The 17,464-nt window shown below is 39.5% G+C and overlaps 1 protein-coding gene across 8 annotated transcripts in view; it reads right to left on the bottom strand.

The window, feature by feature from the left end:
* Positions 1 to 17,464, bottom strand: part of Pls3 (plastin 3) — a 94,652-nt gene that overhangs the window by 36,881 nt on the left and 40,307 nt on the right. For all 8 annotated transcript variants that reach the window (XM_006257434.3, NM_031084.1, XM_063280326.1 and 5 more), the window contains exon 2: positions 9,603 to 9,683. In XM_006257434.3, the coding sequence (XP_006257496.1) occupies positions 9,603 to 9,675 (73 nt within the window). In that variant the 5' untranslated portion in view covers positions 9,676 to 9,683. The remainder of the gene's footprint in view (positions 1 to 9,602; positions 9,684 to 17,464) is intronic.

Raw genomic sequence — 17,464 nt, 5'->3', positions numbered from 1 at the left:
GAAGGTGTGTGTGTGTGTGTGTGTGTGTGTGTGTGTGTGTGACAGGATCAGGATCCTGGCATTACATGGTATATCTTTACATTCTTTTTTTTTTTTTTTTTGGTTCTTTTTTTCAGAGCTGGGGACCGAACCCAGGGCCTTGCGCTTCCTAGGTAAGCGCTCTACCACTGAGCTAAATCCCCAGCCCCATATCTTTACATTCTTTCTGGTCTTTGCTTTGGTAAGAATTTAACCAGGGCTTTATGCATGCTAAATACAAGCTCCATTACTCCACCCCAAGCTCTAGAGTCAAATGCTCTAAAATACTGTACAGACTAATTCTTGGACACTAACTGGAGGAAGAATGCTCTAATCCTAGATGAGCTTTTTCAAAACAGAACTAAATAGCCAAGACCAAAAATTACAGAACAAGTACCCCAAAAAGACTAATTGCCAGTTCATCATGAAACTAAAACGGGATGGAAATATCTCTCAGATAACATTTAATCTCACTCCTGTTGTTCTAATCCTGTCCCCACACAGCAACCATCTGATCTGTAATTTGGTTTTCTAAATGACCATAGCCATCTGTCAAAGACACTAAGCTGAACCCAAATAAGACAATAATCAGTCAGAACCCTTGGTTCTCACTTGAACCAATGGCTTGCGAATTTTTGTACAACTTTGGAATTCCTGAGGACATTTATCCTTCATAATTTTCATGTTTAGACTGTATATCATCTATCCAGGGAATGGTGGTGCACAACTTTAATGCCAACATTAGGGAGGCAGAGGCATTTGGATCCCCGTGAGGCCAGCCTGATCTACAGAGAGAGACGCAGGACAGCCAGGGGCTACACAGAGAAACCAAGCCATAAAAATAAAAATGAGGTGGTGGGGGGAGATATTGTGTATCATTGTGTCACCGTCCTTTCATCAGTTCTACTTGGCTCCCTCCCTGTATTTTCTCAATAGATGCCAATCCTGTTTACATTGTGGCATTTTGGTGCTCGTATCAGCCAATCACAACGGGCCTTTCTTAGGACTGGACTGGAAGGGAACAATTTCAATGTCATTAAGAAGTCAGAGAGAGCCAGAAAATGGCATCAGCTAACAATTAATTTTACAAAACCTCCCAGCTGGTAAAGTCCTTACAAAGCACAAAACAGTGTGTAATTATTTTCAAAGCATTTCATGCTGATTTTATTTCCAGTCTCCGGTTTAAAAAGACAGAACTGAAACACAGCACTACATTCCTGAAGTAGTGACAGTGACCTGACCTGTTGGAAAAAGGAGGGAGTACATGCTGGTTTCACCAGAATCCATCCTACCCGTAACGCGATTCACCAAAATCTAAAACCACGTTTAATGGTGAACTTTTCCATTCTGAATTTGATATGAACGTAACAGTTTAATCATATGAGCATCTAAGAAGCAGGCCCAGATCAAAAGCAGTTTTAACTGGAAACTAAAAGTGCAATCAGCAGGCGCGGTGGTAGCGCTTTCTTTGCTCGTTAAAGCTGCCAACATTCTGGAACCCATTTCTGGCTCATTCACTGCTTCTAACTATGCACTGGCAGGAGGGGGAAGAGGCTTTGTATTTGGAAGACTCGTCTCTTCTGCTATCCCATTCTCTAACGTCTGATTAAAATAATAAATGATTTACACACAGCTTGTGTTTTCCACAACAGTCAAGCATTGTAGTTCTGAAAATAAGATTATTATGAGTAGAGTAACATGCCATAGGCGGAAAAAAAAGGAATGCTATCTGGCTGCCAAACCATGTGCTTGCATGAAGTAATGAGCTAACATTTAACAAATACACCAAATTTATTTAAAAAAAAAACAAACACTGAAAAATATTATACTTGAAAAGAATCACTAGGAGGCACTCAAGATTGTACTAGACAGAATCATCTTTCAGTCCAGTTGCTGAATTCATCAGAAACGAACCAACTGTTGGTTACAAAGAATTCACTCTCCATCTGTCTCTCTGTGCTTCAGATGACACATGTAGAGTCCCATCTGCACTTTGTTTTAAAGGAAATCTTATTATTCTCTTTTTTTTAACCAAGTATTAGTTTAAATGCCAGTTACCTCCTTCCACACCCTCCCCCAAGTAACCTCAAAGTAAATAAACTTATGTTCCTGCAGAAGTTTGAATCACACCAAGAATGCATATCCTTAAAAGGAAATGTTTTCCCTCCCCTTGCATCCTGTTATTTAAGCTATTTTAAGTCCTTGTCTGGAGAAGGCTGAGCCAGAATTTCAAGTGGTTTTTATGTTGGCCGCTGTTTTACACTGCCCTTGCCTAGGTGGTATGCATTGTAACCCATGCCTTCCAAAGCATCTTTTAAGGTGTTACTTTGTGTTCTAAATCTAACAGTAAGAAAAAAGGAGGATTTCCTTTGACGGTCAGGGAGTGTGTGTGTGTGTGTGTGTGTGTGTGTGTGTGTGTGTGTGTGTGTGTGTGTCTTTTACTCTTCTTGAGACTGTCTAAATATGGTGTTTTTCTAGAAAAGAAGTTGCAACTGTGTGCCTTCATATAAGGCATCTACATTAACCCATTGTGGACAGTGCTCATTACAATTTAAAGAAGACAATGAATCCACAAGAGATATACAGTTTTTTTTAAAAAGGCTGGAATTGAAAAAGTCTAGGTTACCTTAACTAATATATTCTCAAAACTTTTTATTTTTATTTTTTTTTTCGGTTCTTTTTTTTCGGAGTTGGGGACCGAACCCAGGGCCTTGCGCTTCCTAGGCAAGCGCTCTACCACTGAGCTAAATCCCCAACCCCTCTCAAAACTTTTTAAATAAAAGAAATTGATAGAGAAGTTAAGTGCATAACAATGGTCTTATAGAAACATGCACGATGTTGAGTACATATAAAATCATTGATTTAAAGGCTTGCCCACAGGCTGGAGAGATGGTTCAGTATCTAAGAGTACTGGATGCTCTTGCAGAGAACTCAGTTTTACCTCCCAGCACCCCACTGGGAGGTCGAAATCATTCAGGACTTTTGTTCCAAGGAATCTGACACCCCTTTCTGACCTCTGAAGGTACCAGACACACATGTGGCACACAGACACACATGCAGGGAAAACACAGAAAATAAAATTAACAAATCTAACAATAATTTTTCTAACACCACTGGTCAAAAGACTTTTACAGGAGCCTACATACATGTATTTTATTTATTACCCCCTAAGATCTAAGTAGTAAAGCCGAGCTTTCATTAGCTATTAAAGTGTGAAAACTTAGCTGGACATTGCTTGTGGGCACTTTCAATCCTAGCACTTAGGAGGCAGAGGCAGGCCAATCTCTGAGTTCTGGGCTGTTCTGATCTACAGAGCAAGTTCCAGGATGGTCATGACTACGCAGAGAATCCCCATCTTGAAAAAAAAAAAACAAGGAATGGCTGCTACTAATTATCTTCAGATGTGTATCTAACCCTGTGGCTCAGTATCTACTTCCTGAGGTAACCTAGTTCAACGAACATGAGGTGGATATTTAATGAGTTCCATTTAAGGATATTCTAGAACTTGCTAATTAGTACTCTATATTGGACATTCAGGAGTGGACCCCCAAAAGTGGTGTAGAAGGTCAGGACTGGCTATTCAGAAATGTTTATAATCAATCTCTGTCTCTCTCTCTCTCTCTCTCTCTCTCTCTCTCTCTCTCTCTGTCTCTCTCTCTCTGTCTCTCTCTCTCTGTGTGTGTGTGTGTGTGTGTGTGTGTGTGTGTGTGTTTGGTGAATGCCCAGTTGCTTCTATATACTAACCAACCCCTCCACAACTTCCTGACAAAACTAGCCTGCTAGTTTTTATATTTTTCTATTTTTAGGTAGAATTAAACAAATCTGCAATGGTGCAGTTTCTTTCAACACTGAAAGGAAACTGGACAAAACTGCCATTTTTTTGTGGCATTGTGATGTGCTTTCTATACTACAGAATATCAAGTAATTGGAAACAGTTCCATGTTCTGGACTAAGAGAAATCTGGTACAGTTAAAATCACCATAACCAAAGTGTTTTGGCTTCTTTTGGTGGGAACCTCAAAGAATGCACCCATACTATTCCTGGTCATTTAAGTAACCCCAGTATTCTTGTGTTTTAAAAATCCTGACTTTCATGTTTACAAAAGTTTACTAGAATATGCTTCATGGAAGAAGAAAAAGTCATATTTTATGACTATTCTTTATAGATATGCCCTGGTTATAATTATGTGTGTACCTGTTGTGGGGGAATGCATACATGTGATTGCAGCTGTCCACAGAGTTCAGAAGAGCGTGTTTGATCTGGACTTGGAGTTGTAGAGGTTTTAAGCCCCCTATGTGAGTTCTTAGAATTGAACCAAGTTCTATTGCAAGAGTAGCCATAAACACTGAGACAGCTTTCCTGCTCTCCGAAGTCCTATTTTTAAGGAAGTGGTTGCAGGACCAATGTCAAACTGAGAGTATTTTAAGTCACCCAAAATTCATTAATGGAGGGAAGTAACAATACAAAATTAAAGTCTTAGAATAAAAAAGACATCTTGCGGGGTTGGGGATTTAGCTCAGTGGTAGAGCGCTTGCCTAGGGGGGGGGAAAAGACATCTTGTATCTGGTAAACATTCTCTTTGTAAATGAATAAATAAAATGAAAACAAAATTACATACACCCATATTGGGCTTTCAAGACTGGGTTTCTCTGTGTGTACCTCTGGCTGTTCTGAGACTCCTTAGGTATACAAGGATAGCCTCAAACAGAGATTTACCTGCTTCTGACTTTCCAGTACTAGGCTTAAACCATGTACTGCCACCACCCAAAAAAGGAAAACTATATCGCCTCCGAACCCACCCGCTCTCTCCTAGTTTTTTGGTATTTTTTTTTATTTTTTTTTTAACTCAGGGTTGGCCTTGAACTGTCAAAGATGTGCCCAAGTAGTGGGATTAGAAGTACGTGTCACCATTTCTGTCTTAAAAAAATATAGAGTCAGGGTTTCCCTATGCAGCCTTGGCTAGCCCTGTTCTGTTGAGATCTTCTTCATTCAGCAACCCTAGTGCAAGGATTATAGACTTCAAGAATCCTTGGCAGGCCCCAACATACTAAGCTGCATTCTCTTTAGAAGAGAATCATGCAGGATGTCAGTATTTAAATTAAAACAGAAACATTTTGTGTTGGGGGAAGGGTGGCACTAAGATTTCCACTAACCCTGAGACAATTGTTGGTATAATTAAAATAATTGCATATGATTAGAGCTGAACCATAAGCAGGTGCAAGGAGCTAGTGAAAGAACTTTAAATCCTAATACTCAATTTATTGCTGGTAAAGAGAGTTTCAAAGCACTATTAATTGACTGAACAAACCCTGTGATTAGTCGTGATTACAGAGATTTTCTCTGCCCACTGTGATTTTGCTGAATTTCTAAGTAGATAATCAAGGCTATTACTGTTAATAGATGAGGAAAATGATTTCCATATTTTGTCACAAATGAAGTGAGACCAAGTAGCTCTCTCTGCTCTCCCTTACCACACAGAGTAGGGAAGAATCATCATCGCCAGGGAAATAACGTTCTAGAGCTTTGTTTAATAAATAAGGGACACTTAAATTAAAAAAAATAGTTCCATAACACCTTGGACACCTGCCTGAGGGCTTCGTATCCAATGCCATGTAAAAACTACGAAGGTTTGTAGGAAAATCCAAGGAGTCGGGTGAGCTTTTCAGTGAGTTTCTGAGTGGTAGAGTCTGCACATGCATTTCCCACACATAGTATCCCACCCCCACAGACACATACACATTCACCCACACAGACACCCCACCCCTGCTTTTATGTGCTTCAGTGGAATGGCCAAAAAACTTTAATAATAAATTCTTTGTAGCAAAGACCCTTTGAGTGTACAATTGAAAATGGTAAAATCTCAGTACATCAAAGACTGTGTTTCCTTGATATTCAAGTAATTAAATATTCATCGAGAACCTAACACGTGGGCCATCTGCACTAGGTATTTAGAGGAGAAATACAAATGAAAGAGTATTAATAAGAACCGGCAGAAATACCAGCCTCCCTATTTTTGAGGGACAGGTTGTTTATTTAGGGGTTGTATAGTGAAACCTGTGTCTGGGAAGGGTTTCAGTAGCTCTTACGGTCCTATCTCCTGCCTATGCAATGCAAAGACTCACACAGTGATGCGGTTTTGTTTTTGTTGATGTTCTGAATTTTTTCAGTAAAAACTGTAACCTAATGGTTCTCAACCTGTGGGTGGTGACCTCTTTGGGGTATCTGACCCTTTCACAGGGGGTGCATATCAGATATCCTGCATATCATCTATTTATATTACAACTCATAAGGGTAGCAAAATTCTATTTATGAAGTAGCAATGAAATGATTTTATGGTTGAGGTTGTCACTAGGCCATGAGGAAATGTATTACAGAGTCAAGCATTGGGAAGAATAAGAACCACTGTTCTAATTGATCCTTCCCTTGTTAAGTATAATTTAACCCTGTTCTCGCTACGGCAATAATTGGTCAATTCTGTATCCTTATGTCTTAGCAAAGCAGTTATGCTGTTAAGTCATAAAAAGTACTCCAAGTTCCATTTAGTAAGTCACATATCATTCAACGTTAATTTAAAAGAAACAGTGAACATAAATATGTCCAAGAGGCAATACATGAAGTCAAGGCCTTCCTTCAGGAGGCCCTGCATCGTGAAGAAGCAATGCAGCATTAGTAAGTCATGGTCCCTGCACAGAAACTAACTCCACTGTTCCTACCACTGACAGATGAATGGAAACAAAAGACAAGGGTGAGAGAAAACACGCTTCTAAAACAATTATGGAAAGAACAGTTCTAAAGGGACAAAAGGGAAAAAATAACACCACCGCTTATGACCAAAGACTCATTTTCTCTTTTTCATCAATTGACTATTTCACCTATGTACTTCCCTTCTCCCAGTGAGTCATATGTGCAGCAAGTTATTATACTGCTTTGCAAAATATACACACATAAAATGATGATTCAGAACAATTTAACCTTTTCTATCTAGACATGATGGGATATGAATAGCCACTCTAGCTGGGGCATTATTATTCTCTTCAGGGTATGAGGTTTCTATTAATATAAATGCTGTTATAGAAATTAGGTTCATACGTAGGTATGTAGCTCAGTTGGCGAAGCATTTGCCTAGCACGCACGAAGGCTTGGTCCTTGAATAAGAATGCCCCCCCTAGACTCATGTGTAGTATTTTTGACCATAGGCAGTGACACTAAGGGTATATGGCCCTGTTGAAGTAGGTGTGGCCTTGTTGGAGGGCAGGCTTCAAGGTATTAGATGCTCAGGGTATGCTCAGTATGATACACAGTCTCCTTCTGGTGCCTGTAGATCAGGATGTAGAACTCACAACTGCATCTCCAGCACAATGTCTGTCTGCATGCCATCCACCCTGTCATAACAGTAATGGACTAAACCTTTGGACTATAAGCCGCCGCCAACTCAATGTCTGTTTGTTTTTTTAGTAAGAGTTGTTGAGGTCATGGTGTTTCTTCATAGGAATAAAACCCTAAGACAGGTGCTAATGTCTTTAATCTTAGCCCTATGGAGGTGGACAAAGGGGAAGAAGAGTTCAAAGTCATCTTGGGCTATTTGGAGTCAATCTGAAGACCAACCTGGTGTAAAAGAGACTGTCCCAAAAATGACAGAGTGACTGACTGACTGACTGAATGACTGAATGAATGAATCAAAAGAGAACATAGATAGGTATCTTTTTAAATTTTATATTAATAGGAATTTTAACATCAGTTTCAGAGTAGTTCTGATTTAATAATAAACCATTATACTCTAACTTTACTCCCTGTAGTTTGGGTTTACCTTAAGCCAGGGGTTTTCAACCTTTCTAATAGAGAAATGCTTTTAATGCAGTTCCTCATATTGGGTGACCACCAACTATCAAATTGTTTTCGTTGCTATTTCATTATTGTAACTTTGCTACTGTAATGAATTGTAATGTAGATATTTTTGGAGATAGGGGTCTGTGTTTATAAGCACAGGTTGAGAGCCAAAGCTTAAGCACATGCTCTGTCTTATGAGTATTCATATCAGCAGTTAGTTCTTACTCCATTTCACTTTATCCTTTACAGACTTGATCTTTGCATAGAATGAAAACAATATGCATTGCTTCCATAGCTACGAATTGGAAGGCGTGTGATATGATGTTAAAAGTTTCAAAACAAAACAAAACTGGGCCCGGTGGTCCAGGCTTGCATTGCCAGCTACTGGGGGAAGGCCAGGAAATAGGACAGATAGTAGATTCAAGACCTCGATGGGCTATAGAGTCATTTCAAGGTCAGTCTGGGCAATCTGGGCAGACCTTGTCTCAAAATAAAAAGTGAAAGGAAAAGATGGTAATGTTACTTATTGGTAGATAGTTGGTCTAGCATGTATGTATACAAACAAATATACAACAAAGAAAACAAGCCATGTATGTTGGCATGTGTCTATAATTCCAATTCCTGTGTTAGGTGACAAGATCACAAGTTGGTATCAGCCAGAACAGCTCAGGGAGACTGTCTCAAAACATAAATGGCTGAGGGTGCCGCTCAACTGTAGAGGACTTGCTTGTCATGAGATTTTGGGTTCAATACTCTGTTCTAGGGGAAAATCATGACATTCTGATATGCCTTTCCCTTTTTGATGCTTGTTAGCAGGATGAACAGTACACATAGTGAAGTCAAGACTAGACTGGATATAGAATGAGACTCTTTTCTCAACAAATAAATACCACAGGAACAGGGAACTCTAACTAATGCTTCAGCATTCACCTAAACACTAACCTCAGAAAAACATGATATGAAAAATATTCTAATTATACAACATATATCACCAAATTTTCATGTGCCACATCACCCTAGATTTAATGACTAGGACTTTAGGATAAAAATGATTGACCACATTAAATACTAGATACTATTAAAATATCTTTCAAATTTAAAAATTCACACACACATATATACAGGTATATACAAATATACATATATATACATACACACATATACATATATATATACATATACACATGCATATATACATATATAATACTTATATATTATTATACACATATATACTATATATACATATATACATACACACATACATATACATACACATATATACATATATAGTACTTATATATTATACCCATATATATACATATATACATCTATAATATTATATATATATGTATATATATATGAAGATAAGTTCGTGAATTTGAGAGGGAGTATTGGGGACATGGACATTGAAGGAAAAAGAGGGGAGACTGCAAATGATATAAATACAGTACTTGTAAAGAAATCGTAATAAAATTTATGACTTTTATGTCTTCATTTGTGTGTTTGTGTGTGTGTGTGTAGTTTCCTCCTTCCACCAAGTGGATCCCCAGGATTGAATTCAAGTAAGCAATGTCTGCCCAAATTAATACAGTTTTCCCTATAATATCTAAAACTTTACACATCTAGTTCTGGTTTGATATTTAGAGTCAGTCTCACTGTATTGCTCAGGCAAAGTCTGATCTATGGTAATTTCTAGCAATCTCACTTTAAGACCCAATAAATGCGCCTTTCCTCTGGCTGTGGCAGAATGCACTCACCAACTTTTGCAAAGGCCTCTTTGAGTTCATCAAGCTCATCTTTGGAAATCTGAGTGGTTGCCATCTCGTCCATGTGAAGATCTAAAGGGAAGGAAGCAAAAGGCTCTTTCTTCAAAACAGTTCATGAAGAATATGTAACAGCAGCGTTTGCTAAATTACAAACACAGTAAGTAAGTCTGCAAACTACGAAAACACTGAATAGGTAACCATGTATCTACACCCAAAATAAAGAAAACCAACCAACGACAAGCGCTCTCTCTCTCTCTCTCTCTCTCTCTCTCTCTCTCTCTCTTTCTCTCTCTCTCGTGTGTGTGTGTGTGTGTGTGTGTGTGTGTGGTGCACATCTGTCACAGCATGCATTTAGAAGTCAGAGGGCAACTGTTGGCATAGATTCTCTCTTCAGTATGTGGATTCCTGAAGTTGAACTCAGAAGGTCTCACTTGGTGGCAACTTCCCAATGATAAAATCTTAAGCTACACTAAACGGATTTGAAAGCACCAAGGTATAGCACAAAAGCACTGCATGACAGGATCTTGTTTGTGTGTGTGTTCCAGCTGCGCCATAGTGAAAGTCCAAATCACTTGGCTAATAATTCCTGTAAAAGAAGATACTGATTTCAAATGTCAATCATACTGAGACCTATCAAACACTCTTATTAAAAGGGAGAGAAAGAAACCAGTCAAAACAAATATATTTGGTTTTGATATAGATTCCACAACTATATGTTAACAAACACATACTATGTTAAATTGTTATTATATACTAGATATGATTTAAAATTTATAATTTAAATATATACGTATATACACAACAATAATAAAGAAGAGGAGAAAAAAGAAGAGGTTGTGAATTTGAGAGTGTGGGGAACATGGGAAGGATTGGAGGGAGGAAAGGGAAGGGAGAAATGTAATTAAATTACGATATCAAATATTAAAAATGTTTTTAAAAGAAACAAGTATCTCCAGTTAGACATACATTTTATCATTGTACATTTTCACCAGTTTTTGAGGGTCTTAAGTAGCCCAGGCTGGCCTCGAACTTGTTATCACCAAGTCACGGTCATCCATTCTTCTCCTTTTTTAAATGCTGGGATTATAGCCATGCATTGCCTGATATATTCAGTACTAGGAATAGAACCTATGGTTCCAGGAATACTAAGTAAGCATAGCATTAACTGAGGTCTACCCAGAGCCCAGAGGTAGCTATTTTAAATAAGAACCAAACAAAAAAAAGAAGTCATGAGGGAGGGGGAATGGGATGGGGGTTTGAGGAGGAGAAACCTGGAAAGAGGATGACATTTGAATTGGAAATAAAATATCCAATAAAAAGAGACGCCATGATTTGAGAGAGAGGCCTACATGCGTGAAGTTGTAAGGAGGAAAGGGGAAAATTATGTCATTATATTTTAATTTCCCAAACTAAAATACATTGTGAAAAAATGCGGAGTCAGGAGTGGTGGCCCATGCCTTCAATCTCAGCACCTGGGAGGCAAAGGCAGGCTGATCTCTGAGTTCAGGGCCATTTGGTTTCACATAGCAAGTCCTAGGCCAATAAGGGTATTTGGTGACACCCTATCTGCAACAAATAACCACACAAACAGGCAAAGAAACAATCTTGACTCAAAATCAAGTAGCCACTTGGTTTAAAAATAATAAAATGATTTTTAAAAAAAATTAAGATGTAGCTGAAGCTGTTAAGTTTTATTTGCTTTGAAGTAATTATTGTGTCTGTAGCCTACTCCCTCAGTCTTCTAACCTAGGCCTAGTCCTAGAAGCATCTCACCTACGTCCAATGTATAATTTTATCTAGGCCTAGAATGTTTTTAGCCTCTGAGACATTGCTAAATAAGCTCACCCTTTCTCTCCCTTTCTGAACTCTCGTCAGCTAATTCAATTTAGCTGTTCTGGTTCAAACCCCTCTCCACACTAACGGATTCAATCTGGCTTCTCTTCCCTTCTCCCAAATCGCTCTGCTTGCCCCATACTCACGTTGACAGTATGTTCTAATCTTCTGGCTCCTTCGGTCTTCTGTAAAACTCTCCCAGCAAAAATGCCTGCCTCCTTCTCTCTGCATTGCCCCTTAGGTAGTAGCTTCCCTTTCCTCTCTCTTCTCCTGAAAGTTGGAGCATATCCTATTCTGTCAAATCTTATTAGTCATCTGCCACTCAATTAGACATGACTTACAAACACGGGTGCTTCTTTCTACACATTAACTTTACCTTTACTGTTTTTAATTAAAGGCATGTGCCTCCCAAGTGCTGCGATTAAAGATGCGTGCTAAGGCTGAGTTACACCACAACTAGAAACAGGCTATTTTAGTAAATACCAGAATCTCTGGGTTCATAATATGGTCAAACATCCTACAACATTAAGCTTTAACCCTGTGGTGATAATTCCAAGTTTGTTTTACGTATCGTACGATGTTTAACAGTGCCAATCACAAAAATACTAAATAGGATTAATTATACTTCTGTTTACATACATTTTAAGTGATCATTTTGGTTTGCTTTAAATTGGGGTGTGATTTTGTAGTCCTGGCTGGACAGGCACTCCCTATGTAGCTCCAGCCTGACCTCAAACTACTGGCAACCTCCCACCTCTACCATTCATCAAGCTGCAATGAAAGAGTTATGCCACCATGCCCAGTCATCATGTTTTTAATGAAAAATTAGCCATTTCCACGAATTATATATAGTGAACAGCGGCACAAAAGCCATTGGAGTGAGAAAATCTAAAACATTTGGTTTGACCTCTATTTCTAAAGGCCCTTTCTAGTTTGGTTAGTTTGAATCCATAATAACTTAGGGTAGGTCAAGCAAAAATAAAACTATACAACTTACTTCATTCACATACTACATATCACTTCTGTTTTTTTTTAATCAGTAAGAAAATGAAAAGATTTAAGCCACAATGTAAACCACCCCTGCTTGTCACCCTTATTGCAGGTGACAGGAATGTGCACCCTTCCGTTAAACTTCCTCCCTTTCAAATCCCTCCTCAACGGGCCTTTTGGCTCCCCCTTTATCCTCACCCCTAACTTTAAAAATATTTTATTATTCTTTTTGAGTGTGTGTGTGTGTGTGTGTGTGTGTGTGTGTGTGTGTGCACGCGATGTGCACACGTGCATGTGTGTTGGGTGTACATGTTTTGAGTGCAGTGCCTGTAGAGGCCAGAAGAGAACATCAGTCCACTGCATCTTTAGGTATAAACGGTTGTGACCTGCACCCCTTGCCCCTGCCCACCCTACTCTATGGGTGCTGGGAATAGAACTATGTGGTCTTTCTATAGCATTAGGAAATGCTTAGATCTTACCAAAATTATCTCAATTTCTGTTCTTTTCTTTTTTCTTTATTTTCATACATGTTCTCCCAAAGTATCCTAGACGGGCTCTCATGTGAAACAGACAATTTGTTATCATCGCTGCCTCTGGATACTTCCTGAATGCTTGCCATGCCTGGCAATTGCTTTTCTCCCACGGACATAGTGGATTCCTCTTGGGCATGCAATGAGAGGCCATCATCAATCAGTACCCTGGTCTAGCTACTTCCTAACTGTCAGTCCGTGAGGATGTTTATTTCATCTCTCTGAGCCTCGGCTTCTCATTTGCAAATAGCACTAATAATGCCTGTTTCCCTCAGTCCTCGTAAAGATTAAAGATGACGTATGTGAAGGCAAATTATAAGCTACAAACCATTATATAGCAACTTCAAATCCTCGGAGAAAGAAAACGGGGAATAAATAACTCCATAAGTAATTGTGAGAGACAATAAATATCAGGCATAAGTTCTACTGAGAGTCTTTTAAATGGGATACCTGAAGAGCTGTCTCATCTCCCCTATAATTATTGACTACAGAGTATAACAAGCCTCCCTCATATATAAAAATTACAAGCCTTCAGTCAACGCAGTTGAAGAAAGCATTAGAAAAAAAAACCTGTCAGTCACTTTTTACATATGACTCAATTTGGCTCTTTCACAAGGCCAAAGATCTTGAGGTGTAGGCAAGTGATTAATTTGAAAAAATAAAAGTAATTTTAGTATCAATACTTCGAAGTCATCAGCTTGTTGATATTGTCACATTCCTCTCCATCTGAACATTTTCTCATGAGCAATAATGCTGAATAAAAGATAAAGAAGTAAGGTTACGATTCACGTTTAAAGCCAATTTAATAATGAATGACAGACAAGGGAAAGGCCCTTTGAAATGTTTTTTTTACCCCTCCCCCTGCAGCCTGTCCTACCACAAAACTGAACTTTGTTTATGTAAGAGTACTAATACGCAGTGAGCAGAACTATATATGTTTCCCTCCATTTCATTTAGGCAAATGAAATAGTGGCCAAGGAATAATGCTCCCAGGCTCTCCAGTCTGCAAAACTTTTCACTCTGCCTTTGTTCTCATTTGTCTGCCTGACAGTTCTGAACACAGAAAGCAGCAGGAGTTGGGGGAGCTCTCTTTCTGAAACATCTGAGAGATAGGAAAACAGATTTTCAACTCTGGGTATAAAACAAACCTTGTTTGTTTGTTTTTCTCATAAAAGGATACGGTGTACAACAGGGTACAGATTCAGGGCGTCACCCATAGAACAATCTTATGCTTATGAAGTCATCCCTAATTCCAGTGTTTGACTAACAATACAGCAGTTATGAAACCACTCCACTCATGTAACTATACAGAAACCTTGGACACACATCCTTTTTGAGAATGGTTTACTTAAAACCACCTGAAACTATTACTCAAAAATTGAAGGCTGTTCGAGGTTTGGGGGGGGGGGAGTGGAGGGAGTCCTCATCCGGTTTCTTCAGGTACTCACATTTGGAATATAGTTTATTGAACAGTGGATTTACTAGTGCGTGTCATTCTGTACCATGGCAGCATCAGGAGGAAGGGTGGCACATTCAGGAACTCCTTCATGGGTAATCAGTTTGGATTAGGAATTCTGTACTTTTTTCCCCCCTCCTGGAACTGAACTGGGCAAATAAAGAATAGAACAGGGACCCAGCTGTGCTTGTAGCTCGGCGTTAACGAGCCTGTCTAGTGCCAAGAGTTTCATTTCCAGCCCAGCAGAAAGCAAGGAAGCTGATCAACTACCCTAGTAACCTACAGGATATTCACCATAGACTTCATTGACAGCCGCTAGTAAATGTGGTAAAAACGGAATTGGAAAAATGTTGATTAAAGATTGCCGGGTCTATGACTTAAAATTCCCTAAGCAGAAAGCAATCAAGAGGAGATGAAAACATGGAAGAATGTATTATTTTGTTAGAAAAGAGGAGGAAATCACAAAGATGTAGCCACCATTGTGGGCAAGCAATTCTAGAGCAGGCAAAAACAACAACAACAACAACAACAACAAAGGAGATATTATTTGTCACCTTTTTCCATTCAAAGCATGCAGCGCCTTGGAACACCCACACTTCACATTCCTACCTGTACCAACAGAAACTGCCACCCTGCCTCCTCCTCAAATTAGGTAAGTCAACAGTGCCAGTCTCTAGGCTGGATGGGTGTGTGCCACTCTGGGCTAAGGCTCACCATCTCTTCCTGTGATTACTCAAACTTCAGTGCCATTATTTCCTAATGCCTTTGGCAGATTTCAACCTGAGTGTCTAACACATTCACTCATGACTCATCGACACTCACCAAGCCTTCACTGAAGGCTTAATACATATTAGGCAGTGAGTCCAGTGCCACGAATATAAACCATTAGGACCCCAAAGCCTCTTTTCTCTAGAAGAGTTTATTGTCCAGTGGGGGGAAACAGCACATCATACCAGGGCTATCATGGTCATACATGTTGAATGGTAGGTGTCGGCGACCATTTCCATGGATGTGGTAAGACCTTTGTCTTAAAGACTGGAGACCTATATATATATGCTAGGCTTAGGAGTCAGAAAGAGAAGGTGCTATCTGGAGCTGCAGTAATACAGGAAGGCTTGGGCTTTTATTTTGCCTAGGGTTACTGACAGGCATGATTACAGAAGGTCAGAGTCTAGCTGAGACCTGAAAAAAGGAGGTGAAGTTCAACAAGAGTTATTCAAGTCAACCTCACTGCCATCTCCTCCCCTCCTTTTCTCAGTACTATAACTCAAAGCCCGGACCTGGAGCATGCTAGGCAGATGCTCTCTTCAGTGAGTCCCATTCCTGGCCTCGTCCCTTTCCCTCACCAACTCTAGTTCCTTATATACCAGGCTTCATATCCAACGTCTCCATTTTTCATAGTCTCTAGGCAAATACGTTTGAGACACTTGTTGCCCACAAAATTTGTTCCCTTTGGGTGAGTCCGTCATTAAACTCCTTGGATTCTTTCTTACAAACTTTGAGATTTTCTTTCATCATGTCCCTTTATGGTCTCACATTTGATCAATTCTAGAAGTTTCAGTAGTCTCTCCATAGGATCTTGCTATATAACCCAGGCTAGCTTTGAATTTGCTATCTTCCTATCTCTGTCTCCAAGGTGCTTTAATTACCAACATGCACCACCATGCCCAATTAACATTTATTTATAGAAAATATAGTTATCCCAAAATAGCATTTAATACTCCTATCTCATTGATCAGTATCACGTCTCATTGGCATCCACCTAACCTGTATCACAGCGCCTGAAGTATAGGTAATAACAACTTCTGTGAAGTATCAGCACGTCTTTCTGTGTTTCTATTTTAGCCTCTCGTAATCACAGAGGACATATTCACTGCGGGGTAAGCTACTTGCTCCACAGGTAAAATGGAAGCTACTTCTTAGAAAACTAGAGTCTTAGAAATATTATTATTGAAATTAAAAATTATTTCATGTGTGTGTGTGTGAGTGTGATATTAACACTTAACAGAGCAACTGGCTTTAGAGAAATCACTTCAAACTCACATAGCTAGAAATAGATGAACCAAGTCTCAAACCACAGACCTATCTGAAACAGTCAATATTCCCAACCACTCTGTGATGAAAGTTCAACAACTTACTGAATATTCACTACTGTGTGCCTTGGACACAGTCCATTCAGATTTTCTTTCAAATTAAAAATGAGCCATAACTAGCATACACAACCAGTCGATTATGTCCCATCCCCAAATTCAGCAAGCTATAACTGCTTGTACCTACATTGTGCACCACCTGCTTGCTATTTCAGGAGTCCCACTACTTACACCAACTTCCTGCATCAACTTTGACTTCTGTATTTTTGAGACAAGGTGTACAGCCCTCTCCGGTCTGGAAGTGGTAATCTTCCCTCCTTAACTTCCCTCTTGCTGAGATTGCAGGTATCTGTCACCCTGGCCCAGCTTTGAAAGAGCCTTTTGATTTGAGCTTTTCTTCCGACCGTACCCTGTTAACTTCCACAGCACCACACTGGATTAAGACTTCTCTCCACATCTCCTGTTCTCAGTCTCTCTTTCTGCTTTCCCTTTCCTCCATTCCTACTACATCACTGTCAACCTCCAAGATTCTACTGAAGTCTCTCTCTTTTTAAATTTAATTTAATGTTTTATTTATTCACTTTACATCCTGCTCACTGCCCCCATCCCAGCCCCCATCCCCAACCCTCCTCCCCTTCTTCTCTGAGCAGGTGGGGGGCCCCTAGATACTCCCCCATCCTGGCACTTCAAGTCTCGGTGAGGCTAGGTGCCTCCTCTCCCATTGAGAGGTTTCTTCTTGAGAAGCCTGATGCCCAGTGCTGTGCTTCCTTCTGACCTTTTTCTTCAGCTGAGCACAGATTTTAGAAGACTGCCACAAAGCTTAGCAAGAACTTTGTGTTAATGTAAACATAGCCAAACACTCATCATACAGTCAATTTTCTTTCTCTTTCAGAACTTTTCTCCTTGAAGCAAATTTTCGTGTAATCTTGGTAAAGCAGTTGTTTTAATAGCTTA

Source organism: Rattus norvegicus, chromosome X (assembly GCF_036323735.1).
Source record: "Rattus norvegicus strain BN/NHsdMcwi chromosome X, GRCr8, whole genome shotgun sequence".
NCBI classification, from domain to species: Eukaryota; Metazoa; Chordata; class Mammalia; order Rodentia; family Muridae; genus Rattus; species Rattus norvegicus.
This window is presented reverse-complemented; position numbering and strand designations above follow the sequence as displayed.